General features: G+C 35.8%; 2 protein-coding genes across 4 annotated transcripts; one reads left to right on the forward strand and one right to left on the reverse strand.

Moving 5' to 3' along the window:
* The first annotated feature begins 1,726 nt into the window (after nt 1-1,726).
* Nucleotides 1,727-18,298, forward strand: LOC135933905 (LIRP-like). 3 transcript variants are annotated; one of them, XM_065475320.1, is made up of 4 exons: nt 1,727-1,921; nt 13,754-13,907; nt 14,140-14,265; nt 17,769-18,298. In XM_065475320.1, the coding sequence occupies exons 1-4, from the start codon at nt 1,742-1,744 to the stop codon at nt 17,945-17,947; spliced, it is 639 nt and encodes a 212-aa protein (XP_065331392.1). In that variant the 5' UTR covers nt 1,727-1,741; the 3' UTR covers nt 17,948-18,298. The 3 variants fall into 3 exon arrangements, with proteins under 3 accessions (XP_065331392.1, XP_065331398.1, XP_065331402.1); XM_065475326.1 differs by having other exon boundaries at nt 13,754-13,886; XM_065475330.1 differs by lacking the exon at nt 1,727-1,921 and adding an exon at nt 7,441-7,760.
* Tim8 (translocase of inner membrane 8) lies at nt 18,283-18,979 on the reverse strand. Its single transcript, XM_065475343.1, has 2 exons — nt 18,760-18,979; nt 18,283-18,613 (listed from the first exon to the last, which is right to left on the reverse strand). The coding sequence occupies exons 1-2, from the start codon at nt 18,886-18,888 to the stop codon at nt 18,440-18,442; spliced, it is 303 nt and encodes a 100-aa protein (XP_065331415.1). The 5' UTR covers nt 18,889-18,979; the 3' UTR covers nt 18,283-18,439.
* Between the last annotated feature and the right edge of the window lie 54 nt (nt 18,980-19,033).

Below are 19,033 nucleotides of genomic sequence, written 5' to 3' on the forward strand. Positions count from 1 at the left end.
AAGCTCAACTCATTGGTTATATTATGCAAAAAAAAACTATAGATGGGAATTTTTTTGTTTTGTTTTCGTGACTATTGGCGTGAAGTTTGGCGCGGCAGCCCCTAAATCGACGATTTTGCTGCCAAATCTCTGCATTGTAAGCCGATTTTACGCCTCTGTTACCCTTCAAAATACATTTATTTGCATAAATTCATGCAACTGAAGAGTTTGGAGATATTACAGATGCAATTTAATAAAAATTAATGATTTCGTATGAAATACTTAGTTAAAATACCGAGATATTTATGATTTTTAGGCTGTTTAAAAGTTTTGGAACAGCAATTTGGAACGAAAATAATGCATTAATATCAAATTTATGTTAACGAAAAATCAGATCGCTATCATAGTTGAATCACTGCTAATATTCCAATTACAAAAGAGAATCGTTAATTTTGTATACAGCCATTTTATAAACACGTGATTTATTGAGAGCAAAAGTAAAGCGCAACATTTTATAACAGAAAACGAGAGGGTTTCTGCAGGCAATTGCGTTGCATTTTCTATTCGCAGTGCCGGTTGCATAACAACGGCCTAGCAGGCGCTCCAATGACATTGTCTATCTGCATTATTATGATCGTTGTTGGAGGCTATTCTCGCGTTTCATGCGCATTGCGTAAATTTCCTAGATTCTCTTTCAACCTCTGCGATCGTAGAGCGCCTGCCGTTACGTGGTTATGCAACCTGCTCTGCTCCGAACAAAAATCACCGACCTATTTTCTGTTCATTAACTCGATCGGGTTGATTACTAAACTGATTGGTTCGAGAATTTGCTAGAATGTTCCAGAAATATATGGAAAATGATGTTATTTTGTACCAGGAAACTCTAAAAAATCATTTTTACTTTTATTTTAATTTAATCTTAAACTTGGGAAAGAGCTGAAATTGGTCTAGAGAGTAGTTACATTATTTTTGTAAAAATTGAGTGCAAAGTTTCCATGCTAATCAAGCTGTGAACACTGCCTCCTTATTGTAAAATCAAGATTTAATACACTAGAATGAAAAATGTCCTCATAATTCGCACATCGATGGAAAGATTGGGATGAGTGGAAGTAAAAAAATCTTGGATAAAGCCGTTTAATTTTCCAGAAATTTCGCAAAATGTAAAATTTGTTATGACCCATCCGTGATTTCATTGTAGCAAATTTTAGAGTTTAATTTTTTTCATTAAAAAATCATTCATTGACCTACACTTGCTGGAATTAACAATGCAAATTAAATGTTCTAAACTGTTGGGTTTTTAGTTCCTGATCTCAAATAATAATTTTTATTTGATTTACGAGTTGGAGAATCACACTCGGTTGAAGATAAATCAATCTCTAACTTCGATTACAATATTTCCGCAGCGTCCAGTTTGATAAAACGACCCACTTTTCTCAGATTTTTTTTGTGTAACAGCAATTAGTTGGCTGGTGTAAAATGCAAGTGTCCCACATGCCGATTGATTTGTGGACGATTAGCAGAGCACTTACTTGCTGCGACGAGAGCTACTAAATCAGCGGCAAGGGTACACTTCTTGCGAGTGCAACAACACCATAACTCTGCGTTCCGAGAGCGCGCTTTCGACCTTGTAATTTATGCCCGCAGTTGCCAGAAGCTGCAGCGGCGACGGCAGTCTGGGAAATTTGAAAGGAACAAACGACGAGTGCGAGTGCTGCTTCCCACTTCCCGGAAAGCGGCTGCATTCATTCCTTGCCGGGAAAACATGCAGAAATCGCGAGCGCGGAGGCGAGCGGTGCGTGCGTTGCCTTGTCGGGAGGGGTTGTCGGGGGTGCTCTCGGCCAAGACGCAACCTCTACGCATCTCAACGTATAAAGGCGCGCGTACACCTTGTCGCGGGCACACTTTTCGCCATTCCCTCACCGGGCAAGCTCTTCCGATAGAGGTGAGTCAATTCCAAACTTTTATCTGTACTCTAATCAAAGGGGTTAAATTGGATTTAAATCAGAAACACATTCCCTTTTTATTTTTCGGTCAGGTTGCCTGGAAAATTTCGGGTCAGGAATTGGTTTTTATCAAAATAAGGTGAGCTCAGTCTTCCTATTCACAAGGAAATTATAAAAATTCTAGGATTTTTGAGTTCCTACACTCTGGTGTGACGAGAAGTTTTCTGTATGTATTTTTCGATTTAATATAATTCTAGCGATTTTTGGTTGCTTTATAATCCTAACCAGACATTTCTAGATTTTGATTCATGAATGGCCTTGTAGATTTAAATCTAAATTATCTATTTGTAAAACAATAGTATCCTTTTTAAAAAATTTAGCAATACACTATCTTACCAAAAACCCCAGATCTTTCTTTCTGCAGAGAAATTAACTTTAATTATTATTTAAATCCAATCTGTTCCTCTCTTAACAAAATATTTGTTTATTTGAAAAACCTTGAACGAAAACCACAAAATTCTGGGTCGAAGAGAGTGACTTGGCCTAAGTTTTTATTTTTGTCGAAACCGCAGAGCAGCAATCAGATACCCGGTTTGATTAGTAATTAACCAAGATTAAAAACGGCATCCTTCTGTATTTTTATCAACCCGACGCTGTGTGTGCATTGCCGTATCGAGTGACACACGCGGCCTTTAGCAACGTGCATCGGCGTCGTCTTTCGCTAGTGCGCGGTCTCTGGCGATGATTTCGCAACTCGCGGATGCAATCACGCATACTTGATGGCGGTGTATTATTTGAAATTGGCGGTTCATTGCTCCTTGCACTCTCGTCTATCGCTCGCCAGTTTCCTGCCCAATAAGATAATTCGCGCCATACGCCGACGCGAAAGAGAGTTGACAGCAGGAGAGCGATAACTTGGGAAATCCCAGAAATCCATTTTTATTTAAATTTAAAAATGAAAAATAAATTCGTATTAATCGAGGAACTTTCAAATTGGTGAGTCAAATCCAGAAATTTGAAGTACAAAATCAAGCTATTGTTCAATTTTTTCGTTTTAAAAATCGACTTTTTTTTTCCCTAAAAAAATTTAATTTTGCAGTTTTATTCTGCACAGTTGGTCCTTCGAGGGGTGCGAGGGGAAAAGAAGGGAAAAAGAGTGGTGTTCCGGGCAGCAGAAATTGACAGTCCATTAAAAATACACTCATTTGTTATCCTTGAGGAGAAAGGGAACGAATCCTAATGTGAATCATTCTGACACAAACCCGTAAATCATTTAGTTCGGGAGTGAAAGTATAAGGCTGCACTCTGGACTGCAATTCTCAGAGCAAAGTTGTAGAGTTTGATTTATGAAATGTGTCAAGTTTATTTTAAGCTGGCTGAACTCTATTTGAGACACATATGTTCTTCCTTTTTAAGTAACTTTTGCGGCTGTTCTCTGTACTGGAAAATGAGTAACACGAGTAACACAATATGCTAAAATCGTCAAGGAAACCGTACAAATTTATAGAAGGAGTATGTTCCAAGTTTCAAACCCTATATTTCCATCAGCTAAACAGGAGGGAAATTAATTGCTTTCTTGAGTCACGTCAGAATGTTTAACAGTTCTCGCTGGGACTTTTTTATAGAACAAAAGCTAAAATTAAAAATTACGCAAACGATTTTTTCCTGTTGCAAACTTTTCTTATCCTTGACCTAATATATGTCAGTGGAGGAAAACAATTTTAACCGCAGAGCATGTGTGTTTCCAGAACTTACCGCAGTTTTGAAACGTCTGTTGTGGCTTTGACTTCCGATTGTTGTTCAGATCTTACACTTTTCCTTATAGGTATAGAACTTTAAAAATTCTGAAAATGGGGTTGAATTAAAATATTCCTTAGGCTGCTGATCAAATTCCACATTTTTGCGTAAGATCCTAGTGTCTGAAGCCGCCAACAGAAAAATCACGATTTTTAGCTGCGATTTGAGACTCAAAATCATCCCGCTATTCATCCAGAACTTAAAATAGTTTAATTTTATGTGCGTCAACCAAAATTGGTCCAGCCGATTGCCGTAGAAAAATGAATATAATTGAAAGAAAAATCTAGACTGACGTTTCTGCAGCGATTGGCTGGACTGACTTTTGTTTTCAGCGTGGTGGCTGCGGCTTGCTGTAATGCGTTCGTGCAGAAATTGAGCCTCGAGCCCGCACGAACGCAGTACAGCGAGACGCAGCCACCGCGCATCAAAAGAAATCATTTTAAGTGTAGAATGCATTGTGGCAGGAATGAAGTCGTAAATCGCAGCGGATGTGCCTTAAAATCGTAAGAAATCATTGGCATCATCTATTGCAGGCTTCAAACTCTAAGGGGCACACACATTAATTGGTGAATTTATTTTGTTCAATTTTTTTTAACGAAAATCTTGATTTTTTTAAATTGCTAGACACCCAAGCAATTCACGAACAATTGATGACAAATCATAATCAGGGAAATAAAAATCAGCAACAAAAGCTTCAAGAAATTTGCCAAAAACCTATTTTTTGATCGATTTCATTGCTCTATAGATTTAATTTTCATAGGTGAAGCCTTAAATACTTACCACATGTAGTTCCTTCTCTTCCTGTGAATTTTAAAAATATATCACATGCTATATAACAATTCGAGACATTTCTCCCTGTTTAAAAAAATCTGCTGCGTATTTATTCAGTTTTTAAATACATGTTTTCCATTGAATTTGACACGACATATGTAGACAATGCTGCTCTTGTAAAATTTTAGTTGCAGAGAGAATATAACTGTTAAATAAGAAACACACCCTCTTGTTTACTCGTTCACTACGAGTCAGATGAAAATGATAACAATTAGTCAATTACAAATATTGTTGCATATAGAGAAAAACAGGCCACAGCACAGAAACATGCATTATCTTCTGAATTTTTATCTCGGCTAGAAATAGATTTTAAACAGCTGTGAATAACGAGGCTAGACGTGACAAACAACTTTGTAACCCTTATAACGACTCTCTGACCTTTTCGAATATTTTTTGCATTATGAGCTTGCACTCAACAATGGGAGGAACGTGTATATTGACCAATATTTCATCTCATCATCAGCTGTGGCCGTAAATGTATTACATAAATCCGCACACGCGCCGCACCATGCTCCGAGACAAAAAAACACTGTATTTTTTTAATTATTTTTAATATTTTTTAATCTAAATTTTTGTGACCTGAATAATGGTGCCAGAAAAAGTTCTTCAGTCTCTTTTGAAATTTCAGGGCGCTCAACAGCTAATTTAATCAGATATTTTTTAGAATTGTTAAAAATTTAAAATCGAAACAAAATAGAAGAACATTATGCGACAGAACTTCTGACTACAGAGGCTGGAAAATTGGGTATTAATTATTTCATTCATGGATACTCATAGCTTAAAAATGATAAGAAAATACAAGTTTAAAAAAATTAGACAAATTTTTGGACAATTTTTTAAGTGATATTTTTAATTGATGAAAACTTAACTGAAGAACACTCTTTAATGGCAATAATTAAGCAGAGGATTGGTGGTGTTTGCCGAGAGTGTCTGATTGGAAGCGATTATGCAGGCGCCTTCATGTCCATTCACATTGTTGCCGGGCCGCTTGCACACTGCATAGCAACAGAGGCGACGACGACTCCTTTTTTGGGCCCTCGATCGCGTCCAAACGTATACACACAATCACCACGGCCGGTTTAATAGTTTCGGGAAGCTCAATCTCGTCTCAAGGCCCATACAGTAATTGCACCCGCGCGCGCCAAATAGCCCCCAACGCACTCTCATACCCGGCGCCCTACCCCGATTTAATTGACACGCACTTTACTATTTGATTATCACTGGGGTCACCTATTTAAATCTAACGATCATCGTGAAAATGCACTTAAAGGTCAGGGAGATTGCTTTTAAATTGAAAATTAAATTTAAATTGTCCAATTTCCTTTAATAAATTAAAATTTGTAAATTATTTAATGCTGCACGGGATTATTTTATTTTAGCTGAGGCTATAATCCACAACCCTGGATATTAATAAAGGCGATATGGGTCGTAAAAAGGGTAGTGGCTCTTTTCATTCAAGGCTGAAGAGGCTCAAATAATGAGGTGTTAATGATTACGATAAATTGACTACTTTTCTTCCATTTAAGTTGCTCAATATATTTTTCTTAAGTGGCGTTGTTTACGAATATAGGATATCAAATTTTAAAATTATCCCCAAGTAGCATAGCATAAAATTTACAATTACGGAAATCGCAGATTTGTTTTTAATTGTTTTTGTTAATTAATTTCGTTTGAGGGCACAAAATAAAATGACAAAAAGATTATATAGGTTATAAATTATTTTATTATATTATATTTGGGGCCCTTTGTGTCAAACTTCTTTCCCGTCGAAATGGAAAGTTGCAGTGGCACGTGGAGGAAAAGTTCAGCGAGGAGCGGTGAATGGACCCGGCTTCTCAAAGAACTGAATGAGATAGATCTAGCGCGTGCACCTGATTCTTATTCTCGCCCAGACCAGCCGGCAAGATCAAAGCGAGGAAATTCATGGGAATCGCAGACCCTATTCGGGAGGCAATCCTTCACATATGTACGCGTCCATTGACTGCAGATTTCTGTGAAAACTGAGAATTGCCTGCTTCTTCAAAATCAGACAATCTCTGCAATGCGAAACGGGGAACATGACTCCAAGGCTTTATTTTTAGACAGCAATTTATTCAGTTATAAAAGTAAATATATATATGCCTTTTTATTTTCAAAAAGGTCTGAGAGGGATTCAAAATTTGTGTATTGGTACTGGAACTACTTTATTAATGAAAAAAGTATGCAAACAACATTTTAATTTTTTATTTTCGAATTTTAGCAACTAGAATTAAATAAAAACTAATTGCGGGCTTGTTCAACTAGGGCCTGGTTCATTCTATTTAAAAAGGCTGCTAATTTACTTTTTCGACTTTATTTCTAGTATGTGCTACGAAAGCAGGGGAAATTACCCCTGTAGTTAATTTAACAAAATATTAATTTTAGAAATTTTAACCTCTTTGACAAAATGTTTTTTTTAATCTTTCAAATTGATTTACATATTTTTCAATCTACAAAAGGCCGGTATTATATTTAAAAAAAAAAACATTAGGCCATTTCTTATATTAATATATTTTTACATTTTATTTTAGGTTGTGGCGTATCATTAAATTTTTCCTTTGTTGCCCCATTTTGAACAATTTTACCTTGAAAAAGTGCGTTCTGATTGTTATATTACTCTCAAAACAACCAACCGAAAAGCAAAATTTTTGACAAGACTCAATGGAAAAGTTTTCAAATGACAAAAATATAAAAAAAGCATCTCACTTCCTTGTTCTTGCTGATTCACCGCACCGACAAAGAGTGCAAAGTATAAGTATAGCATGAAGAAAACAAGCTAATTGCGCCCGAGACTCCCACCAACCACTTGTCGGCTTCCCACCATTGGCGCGGTCCAGCGAGGCTCATTTATTGCCGCTGCCACTGGTGCTGTTGCCGTCAGGCTTGCTTTTAATTGCGGCTCGGCCGGCGAACGCGCGTTTCACGTGATTTCTGCACGTCTCGCGTTTGGGTCTTGGGCGCGAAGGGAGTCAGTAGTCAGTCCAGTGCTCTGCGGGCGATCGCGAGCAGTCAAACCGCGAGAGCAGAGCAGAGGGGGTGGGACGGCCAACACGCACCCAGAAAGCAACTCGCGCGCCTTCCCTCGACGCGGCCGCCGCAGACCAGCGCGCACACCAGCCTTTCTTTTCGAACAGTTCCTTGGCCGACGGCGGACGGACGGGCAGTCGCTCGCACCTCACACTTTAACTTAAGGTACGATCCCGAAGCAAAATCACTCCCGAAACCGACTCTAATTGAGATAAAATCTGAATTTGTAGATACATTTTCTAAATAGAAAAACCAGCGTAAAATTTGATAGTAATTTATACATCTTTTGGCATGTAAAACAAAAATTACAAATTAATGGATGAAGTTCTAGGCTCTACGTTTTTTTCTAGCTGTGCATGTTTTCCTTATTCTCGCCCCCCTTTTTTAATTAAATTGATAAAAATTTCATTATAATTAATTTTTTTGTCAAATAACAATACCTCAACGAAGTCACAAGAGAAATTAAAATTTTTAGACTATTTTTGGCCTCAGCCAGTGAGTTGATCGTAGCAAACATTTATCTCAACAGAGATAAGCAGGATCAAAACAAGGCCGAGAAATTATTGAATATTATGTTTCGGCAATTTTCCCCAAAGTATTTGTGGCTTTGATTCCTCCAAAAAATATTAAGAAAAGATTCTCCTTATTTTGAAGAAATCACAGGTCTCTATTATAGGCAGACAGGTTTTTGAAAATTCACTCGGCTACTGGAATAAAATTTCTACAGACTCAAGTAAATTATTCCAACCTTAAATAAAATGAAACAAATTTGTCCCTTTCTCTGGTAGCAACCAATAAATTAAATAATTTTTGGTGCAACGACCCATGGAGATCTAGTCTGAACAGCTTTTGTTTGCTCAAAAAAGCTAACGTCTTAAGGAAATTAAATCTTTATTCATTCAGTTTTTCGCGAATTATCAGTTCTCACGCTGCTTATGAATGACCGTGCAAAAAGCGTAAATTTTTTTCTGATGGAAAGCGAAAAATGAACTTTGTATTTATAGTAAAGGCTACATATCCCCGTGGCTAGCACGTGTGCTTGAGATTTTTATTTTTTTAATCATGAAAGTATAACGATAAATCGACGTTTTTGTTGACCAGGTGTGAGCACATAGTTTCACAAACAAGTAAAAATATAGAATTTGTACTGCACTGGCACTACCTATTTTATATTTTTTTGAATCTGTATCAGTCAAAGATTACGTAATATCTTAAAATTCGTTCGATTCTTCAGTTTTAAAAATTCTTGCACGTCATTTAAGTTGGATGAAACCTAAGATGATAGATTTTTCATATTAAATCCTTAAATAACTTTTAAAATTTTAGTCACGACAGGAGTTGCAATGACAGAAATTAATGATTATTGATAGTTTATTTTATCTAAATTATTCACAAAAATTTGATCTTGGTAGTGATGCACAATTTAAGAAAAGTGGTTGCAAAGCTAGCACACTTATTCAAACATCTCCCTATTGGAAATCCGATTTTATTTCTCAGCAAATATTTTCCCCACAAAGCGGCATACACCGGTGGATAGATTTCAAGAAAAGAAATCTATATTTATAGTCATAAAATATTGTCAATCACGGTATATTCGGGACAAAACTGGCAAAATTTTAATTTTAATGGTAAGAAAAGGTCTTTTATTGAAGCCAACAACTCTATTAATTTCTAATTGGGGCTACAAAACAACAATTTCTAACGATTCTGCCGGTGGCGTTTTTTTTTCTTAGTTCGAGTCTAAGGCCTGGTGAAGCAGACGTGAGACGCTCGTTCTAATAATCGATTGAATAAGCAAAGAACTCTGACATAAGTGGCTTACTTCCTCCTTCACTCTCGCTTTCATTCAATCATGCTGGCCCCTGGAATATTTATTCAACAAACGCTGGAGAAATTGGAAAAGCACGCAAACGGATGTTTGCACTTTGGCTAGACGGTTTGTAAACAAAAATTAACTCGGCCAAGTGCCGAATTAGTGGCAGAAATTAGGTGTTTGATGTTTTCTTTTCATAGTTTATGTTTAACGTAAAGCAGACCTCTCTGGAGTTGGAATTTTCAGTACAAAAATTACACTACTTTGTAAAAACGCGGACGGGTGCTGTCAAATAGGATAAGGCTGTGCTCGTGTGTGCTCAAAAGTGGATCGATTTTCTTATAATTTTTATTACTGACACGTGTATAGTTGCAAGAGTTGCAACAAGTATTGTCTCTACACGGTGAAGACTTCAATTTTAAAAAGTTTTCTTCTGTCGAGTCCTTTTATTATTTCTACAGAATTTATCTATAGCTTGGAATTGTAGTTAACTCATATTATGTCGTTCATGTCTAAAAATTTGAAATTTGAATTCATTTTCATGAAAATGTGGAGTTATTTTATATTTATCCAACTCTTAAAACCCCTAAAAATAAGTCTTCTAATCAGAATCACTTGCTCAAAAATGATTCAAACCCTATTTTTTCTTGATTAGAGAGTTGAAAACAATTTCAGGCAAAATCAGACGTTTTTCTCGTGAAGAAGGTGATAAATGATTTTAGCTGTGCATTTTAAGAAACAAAAAATTGTGCTGAAATCGTACATTTTCACATAAATTTTGAGTTTTTCGATTTTCCCGTAGTATTTTTTGAGAATAGTAAAGAGGATAGTAAAAACCTTGATTTTGAGGGTTGAAGTTTCTCCAGAGGAAAAATATTGAGAGTTTGAGAAGAAAATCATAATTTCACAGAAACTCCTACATTTTAGTTAGCATTTCGGCATATGCCGTTTTTTGTTTAAACCTTTATCGATTATTTGTAGAATTTTGACAAAACATCACAGGTTTAAGTCAATCTTTAAATGCCATATTCGTAATTCATTAAGATATTTTGAAATTTGCATCTCTACAAAGCTCAAAATAACAATTTTTGGATTAAAATTTCTGTCATCATGTTTCTAATTTTAAATGAAATCTGTCAGCCTTTATAAGACTTGATAAACTGAAATTTAATTTCTGACACTCAGCGAATTTCTGTGAAAGAAGAAAGAAAAATTAAGATCTAATTAAGAGCTGAATTAAAATTTAATTTGGAACATATTTTCCAGATTAATTGCCCTTAAATTTGTCTGCACCATTTTTGGCGAAATGTCTTGGAAAAAAATACTCTATCAAAGCAAAAACTGAGGAAAATCAGTCTAATGTAATTGATTTAGCCCTGATTGAATGAAGAAAGCAGACAGTTTTGATTTTCTCTGCGGAAAATCAATTGTGCTTGAGCGAAAAGCACCAGCACGTCTGGTGTCCATGGAAATCGTGTTTGGCGACGACAGACACACAGACACACACACTTGTCTTTCGGCGCGGCGTCTTTTTTGTGCCTGACGAGCGAGCGGGCACACCTGTTCGTCCGGCCAAACAAATCATTAGGCGCAAATCGATGGACGCTCCGCCAGACATGCAAACAACGCTTAAGGCGCCGCTGTTTTTCGCAACACGAACAGTTTCTTCCACTGCTATACGGCGAGCAGACGCTGTTATTTATTATTTTCCGCCCTTTTGTTACCCAAGAGCAAAACTTGACCCAGAAACGCGGCACGACCGGCATCGCTTATTAAGTGCAATTCGTGTCACTGGCTCACAAAGCAATGCATTTCAGCTGCTCTCGACTTTCAACTGTGTTAATTAATCCAATAAATGTATTATATCATCCCATTACGAAATATTCAAACTTTTACTATTGACGAGAAGAAAGTTGGGGGAAATTTCGTGGCGCCAGAATGTCTGCTACATTGATTTTTTTATTATTGAAACTTTCTGGAAATTTTATTTTTTATAAAAATAATCTAAAAAAAACAGACATGCTGTGCAGAGCTGCACGCATTGTGTTTTTCTTTTAACCACGTTTTTCCCAGTCATATGAGGAATTTCATTACAGTGTGATTGGTTCAACATTAATATTTTAAATTAAGTCGTTGAAAATTGCAGCTTTTAATTTTCTGTAGGTTTATATTAGCACAGTGAAATATATATCTGTTTTACCTTCTTTGATTTTATTTTTGTCTTGAAAGGAGTTGGTTGTTAAGATGGTTTTTATACTGCTTAATAAATATCTGGATCACAATTAATTTGCTGAATTAACAATATTTGCAATTAATTTTTTGTACAGCCAAGGCTTCAAAAATTTGTCTTTTTGTGTCAAAGTGGCACTTTTTTTGTTTATTTTTTTCTGGTTTTCCAAAATAATTAAATTAAAAAAGTTTATATAAAACTAATTTTCATCTATGGCTCTAAAATGAATATGTCAAGCAAACTGATGATCAAGTATTCCTTGGTAAAATGCTGAATTAGGTAAATTATGAGCAGAAAAACCTGCATTCCTGAAGAGGCGACCAAATTTAAATGACATTCGACAGCGTCTTTTCATCTGGAGAAAGTTTGTCAGACAATAATTAATAAGCGAAGTACCATGCAAAGGAAAGTTTTTTGTTTAAATTAATTAAATTCCCTGTAGATGAAATTTTACTATAAAAATTTTTTTCGTGGAACAACGAAATTTTATCCTGAAGAGTTCTTGCACTTGTTGCTTTCCAAGAGGAGCTTCGTCCCATGTTTAATCAACCGAGATGAAAGTCGAAATTGAATGTGGTTGAATGGGTGCAGTGTGTGGATAAAGGTTAAAAATGAAGTTTGTAGCAGGGAATTGTGTCTAGTAGAAGCTGGACGCCGTGTTGTCGCCACTGAAATCTGATGCGATACGTGTGACATACTAAACAGCGGCCGCAGAGACTCTGGCTATCTCGGCTCGTGTGCGTTCGATATTGAAGCGTATAGGGGTCGAAGTGTATCTAAAACTGTGAAACACATGGTTTCCTTGCGCTTATTTACAAATCGACACTCACGTGGAGTCACGTTTCAATTGGAAAAAAGTTCGAGGATATCTCCGAAGAAGTTATTTGCTAAGCCAAATGAGAGCTTTGGCCTAACGTCTCACAGTCAGTTTTAAAAACAAAACAAAAAATGCAATTAAATTTGCAATTAGTGAAATCTTCCATGAAAATTCGTTATTTTTTCAAAAAAATTGATAAATTTGAGGTAAATGTAATAAAAGCTATAAATCCAATGTAATTTTACCCTCGAAAATTATATTTTATTATTAGATTTTGTGCGAATTGAAAGTCCCGGCGAAAATTTAGTTTAGCCTCGAAGCAATTATTTTTAGCGGGCCGCCTAATTACATGGCAGACGCCAGTGAATGGCACATGTGCGTTAAAATTAGCAGCGGAATGTCAGTCCGGAAACGCATCCTTACAAAGAACTCGTTTATTTTTCATTTCTAAGAACGGGCATGGAATGAATAGAGCAGCGAGTGTTCAATTACTAAAAATGGAATCACCCTCTCGCAGTGAAACTAATTGAAAGCTTGTCTCTAAAACAACATCTTGTGCCAGGGGGAAATAAATATTTTGAAAGCATTTTTATTTATTAAAACTATTTTCCCGATTTTCTGAAACATTTTTATTTGCTCCCTGTGGCTCTTATTGTTAGTGATACCATTTTTCAATGAAAATACGAATTTTTTTCAATTCTTTTCCATTTAATTAAATATGTAACACGTAAAATGCTTCAATCATTTTAAATTAATTTTTTTTTTAGTTGGAAAATTCAAACTAACCATTTTTTAACACACTGCAGCATTTGTCTTTTCTTGCGAAAGTATATAATTTCCTTGAAAAATATGATTTAAAACCCCAAGAATTTCAGTATAGGTGATATAAAATAAAATTCTTAGATCAACGTGAAACTGGTAAAAATGAAATAGCAAATAAATATCTGATACAAATTATAAAGTACTTTTAAACTGTCCAAGGTGAAGCTGAAAATGTGAAATTTCAAATTTAGACAATTTTCAAGGTAATTTTTAGGTTTGGAAATGATTATAATGTTTATAGAGATTATGAAATTTGTAATTTAAATGATGTTTTTTGTTCCAAATAACGGAATGTGTCTTGTTTTATTTTAATATATGGAAACCATTTTAATTTGTTTAAACCATAATTAATTTCTTTTAAAATTACAACTGACAGTAATTAATTTTAAAATTGGATAGTAAGAACAATTAATTAATATCCTGTTTTTGTCTCAACGCAATCTCGTGCTAATAAAAACATTTCTTGTGATTCGCAGATGTGGATCTCGATGGTGCGAGCACTGGCCGCCGTGGCCCTCTGCACACAGCTAGTGCCCGAAGGGAGCGAGGCCCTTCCGGCGGGTGTGCAGGACATTGAAAATTACAACTCGTACCCGCCCTCTCTGGATGGTAACTCAAGAAGAAGACGGGGTACAGTGCAAAGGAACCTACTTCTCAAAGACAAAATTCAAAGCACGCTGCATTCATATATCAATAGTGGTGATGGATAGTAATAACAATAACAAAAAAACAAAACAGAAACTAACCAATTGGCGCAAGCATGAAAGTAGACTCCTTGGTGCATGAGGCTCTAACCACGAATTATTTTCCCTCAATTGATGCCTGGTTTCTAACGGTGTGTTTTTTGTTCTTTTCCGCACAGATCTTTTTCAAATTGAAACCAAGAGAGGGGCGACCAAGTACTGCGGCAAGCATTTAGCCAACGCGCTGCACTTAGTCTGCGATGGAGTGTACTTTGTTCCTGAATGGAATAAGAAGTCTTTGCCAGGTATTTAACAAAATTTACACCGTCCTATGAGGTTCATTTATAGTCATTAAAATATAAGAGCATAGATATTTTCTGTCCTTTTTAAGCGTTAAATTCTGTTTCGTAGGGTTCTCTATTTTAATTCGTAAATTTTAAAATTATGAGATTGAATTTTGTTCAAGACAGAAACTTTTATTTAGATTTTTCAATTTATATCATGAAAATAAAATTATCATTTTGGCATTCAAGCAGGAGTGGTTGTCCAATAAAATACAAATTTGAATATTATTCTAGTTTGTTATATAATTATATTACCTCATTGCTTCAGAACTATCTTGGCATTAATGTTTGAAATCATTAAACAGATTAACTCTTTAAAGCTTTCATGTATTCGTCTGAAGTATTCCAAACAAAAAGCCGTCCAAAGAAAATGGAAAAGTTGTCAAACTGAACGGTGAAAATATACATATTATCTTGTCAATTGGTTAAAATGGATCGATAGAGGGCAACAATTGAAAATTAATTTATTTTTTTTGTAAAAATAAGCAGTCTCGATAAATTTGAACTTTTTGTTATAAATGAATTTAAAAAATTTCTGCAGCATAATTTGATCACTTTTTGAGCAAACTATTTTTGTTGTGTCCTCACCATTAAAAAAGCATGCAAACTTTGCAGCCAAATTTCTAAAAACGTTGCTGTGCTGTCATGGTAATTTTGGCACAAATAACAGTTTCTCTTTCATTGGCAAAACTCTTATTACAATAACTATTTTTTCCTTTAAATCAAAACAAAAGAAAGTAAAATAAAATTTTAAGAAGGGAAACACATAAATTGAATAGAGTATTTTGATATAAATTATACAAATCAAGATCCGCTAACTCCCTTAGATGAATTTTCCCTGAATTTTTTAACTTTTAATTATATAACAATAAAAAATCATAAAAGCAAATATTTGTTCCAATTTTTCCATTGACATGGAAACATTGATCTAGATAGCTTAAAGTAAACAGTCGTAGCGTAATCTTATTTTTGTGTATTTCCTTATTGCGTCGTCGTCGCGGGAAAGGTCGCTATCTCCATTATCCAGCTGCTGATAAGCGCGATATTTTTGCGATATTTTCGTATCGGGGTGGGGCGAAACTCCAATTAAAATAAATAAACACACACACACAAGTCGCCGGGTGGGCACGTTATGAATAATACATATTTTTAAATCGTCCCGGCGGATCTCATGAGTCGTAGGTCAGGGTTTTGTGCGTGAGGGCATCCAACCCGCGGCGGCGCGCGCGCGCGCGGTGCCATGCGATGCTGCGATACGGATCACGTCCTCAGATTGTAAAAGCCATTGACATTGCGCCGAGTGGTTTCATTTTGAGATGAGATGCAACTCTGATCACTAGGTTGCATTCCTCTTGCTCGGCTTACGTACTCCTCGTATTTAGTTTCAACTAGCGTCATTGTAAAAAAATTTGCACTCGACTACGCACCAGATAAAAAACAGCATCAAAACAAAAAAGTCTGAGAGCAAATGAATTTTTTGTTAACAATATTGTTTTGAAGCTGCCAGGATTTTTGGTGAAGCTGCACATAACATTTTTTAACAATCATTTTTACCTTTATTTGAAAATACATTCTCAAAATTGGGAGAGATCTTAAGTTTTCCTAGGTTGCCGTTTAAATTTGCGCGAAAATCGACTTAAAAGTGAGTTTTTTGTTCCTATTGTAAAATCAAGATTTATTTCACCAGGTGGAAAATTTACCTTGTAATTAGCACGCACCATTCAATTGATCGCTACGATACGAGAGGAATCACAACTAAGCGAATTCAATTTTAGGAGGAACTGGCAAAATCTAGAATTTATCTGTACTCCGCGTAGTAAAGATAAACTGCGTCGCTAAATTCCACAAACTATAATATGAACTCAATGAACCACTTCGCTGTGACAGCGACAATTTTGCCAGAAACTTCTCACAATGAAAAACAAATTCGAATGTTGCAAAAATTCCTCTATAATTCAAACAACAGTTAAAATGTCGGAAATTATTGGCAAAATCGCCAGCAATGCAAAAGGTTCTTATTTGTTGGCCTCTTAAGCTCAACTTTTAGGGTTCAATTGTGCTACTGTTCATATTCTGATTGAAAGATAGATCTATCTATCTGTCTATAAAAATTCTGAAATCCAAATTCAGTTTAACCAGTTGAAGATTTTAGTTAGTGAAATAATTTTTATTTTATGTCTTCCTCGATCGGTTCCAAACTAATTTTAGTTTCTGGCATCTAAATGATTGTCATTTTCACGACTAGTATATCAAGTTGAAGGATATTTACTCCAAATTCAAAATGTTTTCTTTGATGTAACAGACTTTTATAGAAAATTATAAAATTTTTGAAGAATGGGTTTGAATTGTTTGAAATTATAGAAAGATAATATATAATATGTGCCCTTATTATTTAAAGAAATCTTCTGGAATGTTTCTTTTCAAAAACAAGTTAATTGGGGAGCAGCAGAGTAATTTTACCCTTTTTAAATTAATTAAATAAACAATTTCTAGCCAAAACAGACTAAAATCGCGGCAATTTTATATTATATAATATGAATCAATCACTAAAATAACGACAAAATAATCTAGGATTTTTTACATCTTGATTTTCCTCTCAAAGCTGTTTTCGTTCTGGAATAATTAAATCAATGAAGTTCTAGTTTATTTTGTTCTTAGTAGATTTTGAGTTACTCAAAAAACTCATGAATATGCGTGTGTTGATTGATTTTTGATTCCAAAGAATATTTAACCACCCAAAATATTGATAAATATCACCCGTATTTCTTATCTTTTTAAATGACTGTTTCTACCTAAATACCAACTATTTGGGAAAAAATACAAAAAAAAAAATGAAAATCCGAAGTTCTCATGAAAGGAAAAAATTAACAGGAATGCATTGCAAGAAAATTTGCATTTGAGTAAAAATTTAATTTTTCAACAGTTTAGAAAGATCATGATTTCTTATTTTTATAAATCTGAATTTAATATTTTATCATATCCCAATAAAATCCCGTTTAGAGGCAGCATAATTTAAAGCTAGAGGTTGAAAATGGCGATCATTTTCAATATTCGCATATTTATTAATTTTTTGGAGAATTGCAAGAAAAAATTGACCAGAAATTTTTTTTAAGTAAGAATATTGTAATCTAACAAAATTGATATTTTGAAAATGGCATGATTTTATTTGTTACCAATGACTTTAAAAACCCGTCAGAAACTATAGAAATGGCCGTCTTTCAAGACGAAAAAAAGTCAAAAATTAACATCGGAGAGCTAAATAATATCGTACGCCAATTTTTTCTAAAAGGATTAGAACATCATTTTCTATCACAAACGGTTCAAAAACAATAACGGGCAGCAAGTCATAAGTTCAAAGAAAAATTATTGATAACAAGTTACAAAATACTCTCTGATACAAGTGAAAATATTCGTATTTTACGAATGAATGGCATCATTAAAATTGCGTCCCAATTTGTTTTCAGACACTCAAGACTACTGGCAGGACGAGTCAAACTACCCTTTCCGCTCTCGCGCGTCGGCGTCTCAGCTGATCCCGTCAAACCGGCGAGTGCGTCGCAAGCCGCGCGGCATCGTCGACGAGTGCTGCCTCAAAAGCTGTTCCATCCAGGAAATGAAGAGCTACTGCGGCCCCCAGAACTAACCCCCTGCCCCCGGCGAACCCCCGCACACCACAACCCTAAAAAATGATTTAATAGCACACACAAACCCGTTGTATTTTCTAAATGTCTGCGCAAGCAATTTTTACGGGCAGACCCGCCGCGTTGACCAACGACATTAATGTGGTGTGAGGAGACCCTGTTGTTGTGTGCCAGCCAGCACCCGATGATCTTTTCCACGGTTTAAAAGCACAACCTTTGGCACCACCCTCCCTTTCATCGCCATTCAAAGTCGATCTGTGTTTCGTGTCCCCGCTCGGTGTTTCTCACTCTACTTAATTTTATTCTGGTGGATGGAAACTAATAAAACTAAGAAGAGTCAAAATAAATTTATACTTTGCTGCCTTTTCTTTTAATTACTCCGACCAGGATTCAAATCAAAGTACACGCAGGAATCAGGTAAAGCAGATTGCTCCTGCGATCGCAGGCATCAACAACAATTAACTAGAAGTTCAGTCCACTGCGCACTGTGCGTCTCACATTCCGCCGCCACTTTTCTGCAGCAGCTGGGCAAACCTGTTCGTGATGAAGAGCGAGACGTCGATGAACCTGTCCACGCAGTTGACTAGACACGTTTCCGACCTGCTGTCCAGCTTGGTGCCCACCTTCTCCACGCATTTGTCCCAGCAGATGTCGTTGAAATTGTGAACCTAACGAAAAGTGACGATTTATTATTATTTATGTTCCAAATAAAGAATTTAGGCTGGAAAACGTGGTTTAATTTCTACTCGAACCCATCACACAAGCAAAATTACGAAATTTAATAATAGAATATGGGAAAACGGGGAAAACAAACCTGGGCACTGAATTGTGCTCTCTGCTGTTCCTTCTCGACAAAATCCTGCAAATCAGCGTTTGCATTGAGGCCAGCACCAGCCCCTGCGCCAAAGTTTGAATTCGAGATATCTCCGAACGAATCTGACATTTTTCAGGTCGAAATTTGATGAAATTCCTGAAAATTTTGCTTCACCACTCTGAATCAGCCGGAACTAGCGTGTTGTGATTGTGATGAATGAAGAATGAATGCGGTTATCGGTTATTAGACAATCTGGACAATTAAACCGGTTGTA

The sequence above is a fragment of the Cloeon dipterum genome, chromosome 1, assembly GCF_949628265.1.
Source record: "Cloeon dipterum chromosome 1, ieCloDipt1.1, whole genome shotgun sequence".
Classification (NCBI taxonomy): domain Eukaryota; kingdom Metazoa; phylum Arthropoda; class Insecta; order Ephemeroptera; family Baetidae; genus Cloeon; species Cloeon dipterum.

Excerpts from the sequence above, each read along its gene's own strand:
- Tim8 (XM_065475343.1), bottom strand. The coding sequence starts at position 18,888 with ATGTCAGATTCGTTCGGAGATATCTCGAATTCAAACTTTGGCGCAGGG. Across the intron at positions 18,614-18,759 it reads GAGCACAATTCAGTGCCCAG|GTTCACAATTTCAACGACAT; the intron begins GTTTGTTTTCCC and ends ACTTTTCGTTAG.
- LOC135933905 (XM_065475320.1), top strand. The coding sequence starts at position 1,742 with ATGCAGAAATCGCGAGCGCGGAGGCGAGCGGTGCGTGCGTTGCCTTGT. Across the intron at positions 1,922-13,753 it reads GGCAAGCTCTTCCGATAGAG|ATGTGGATCTCGATGGTGCG; the intron begins GTGAGTCAATTC and ends TGTGATTCGCAG. Across the intron at positions 13,908-14,139 it reads TAACTCAAGAAGAAGACGGG|ATCTTTTTCAAATTGAAACC; the intron begins GTACAGTGCAAA and ends TTTTCCGCACAG.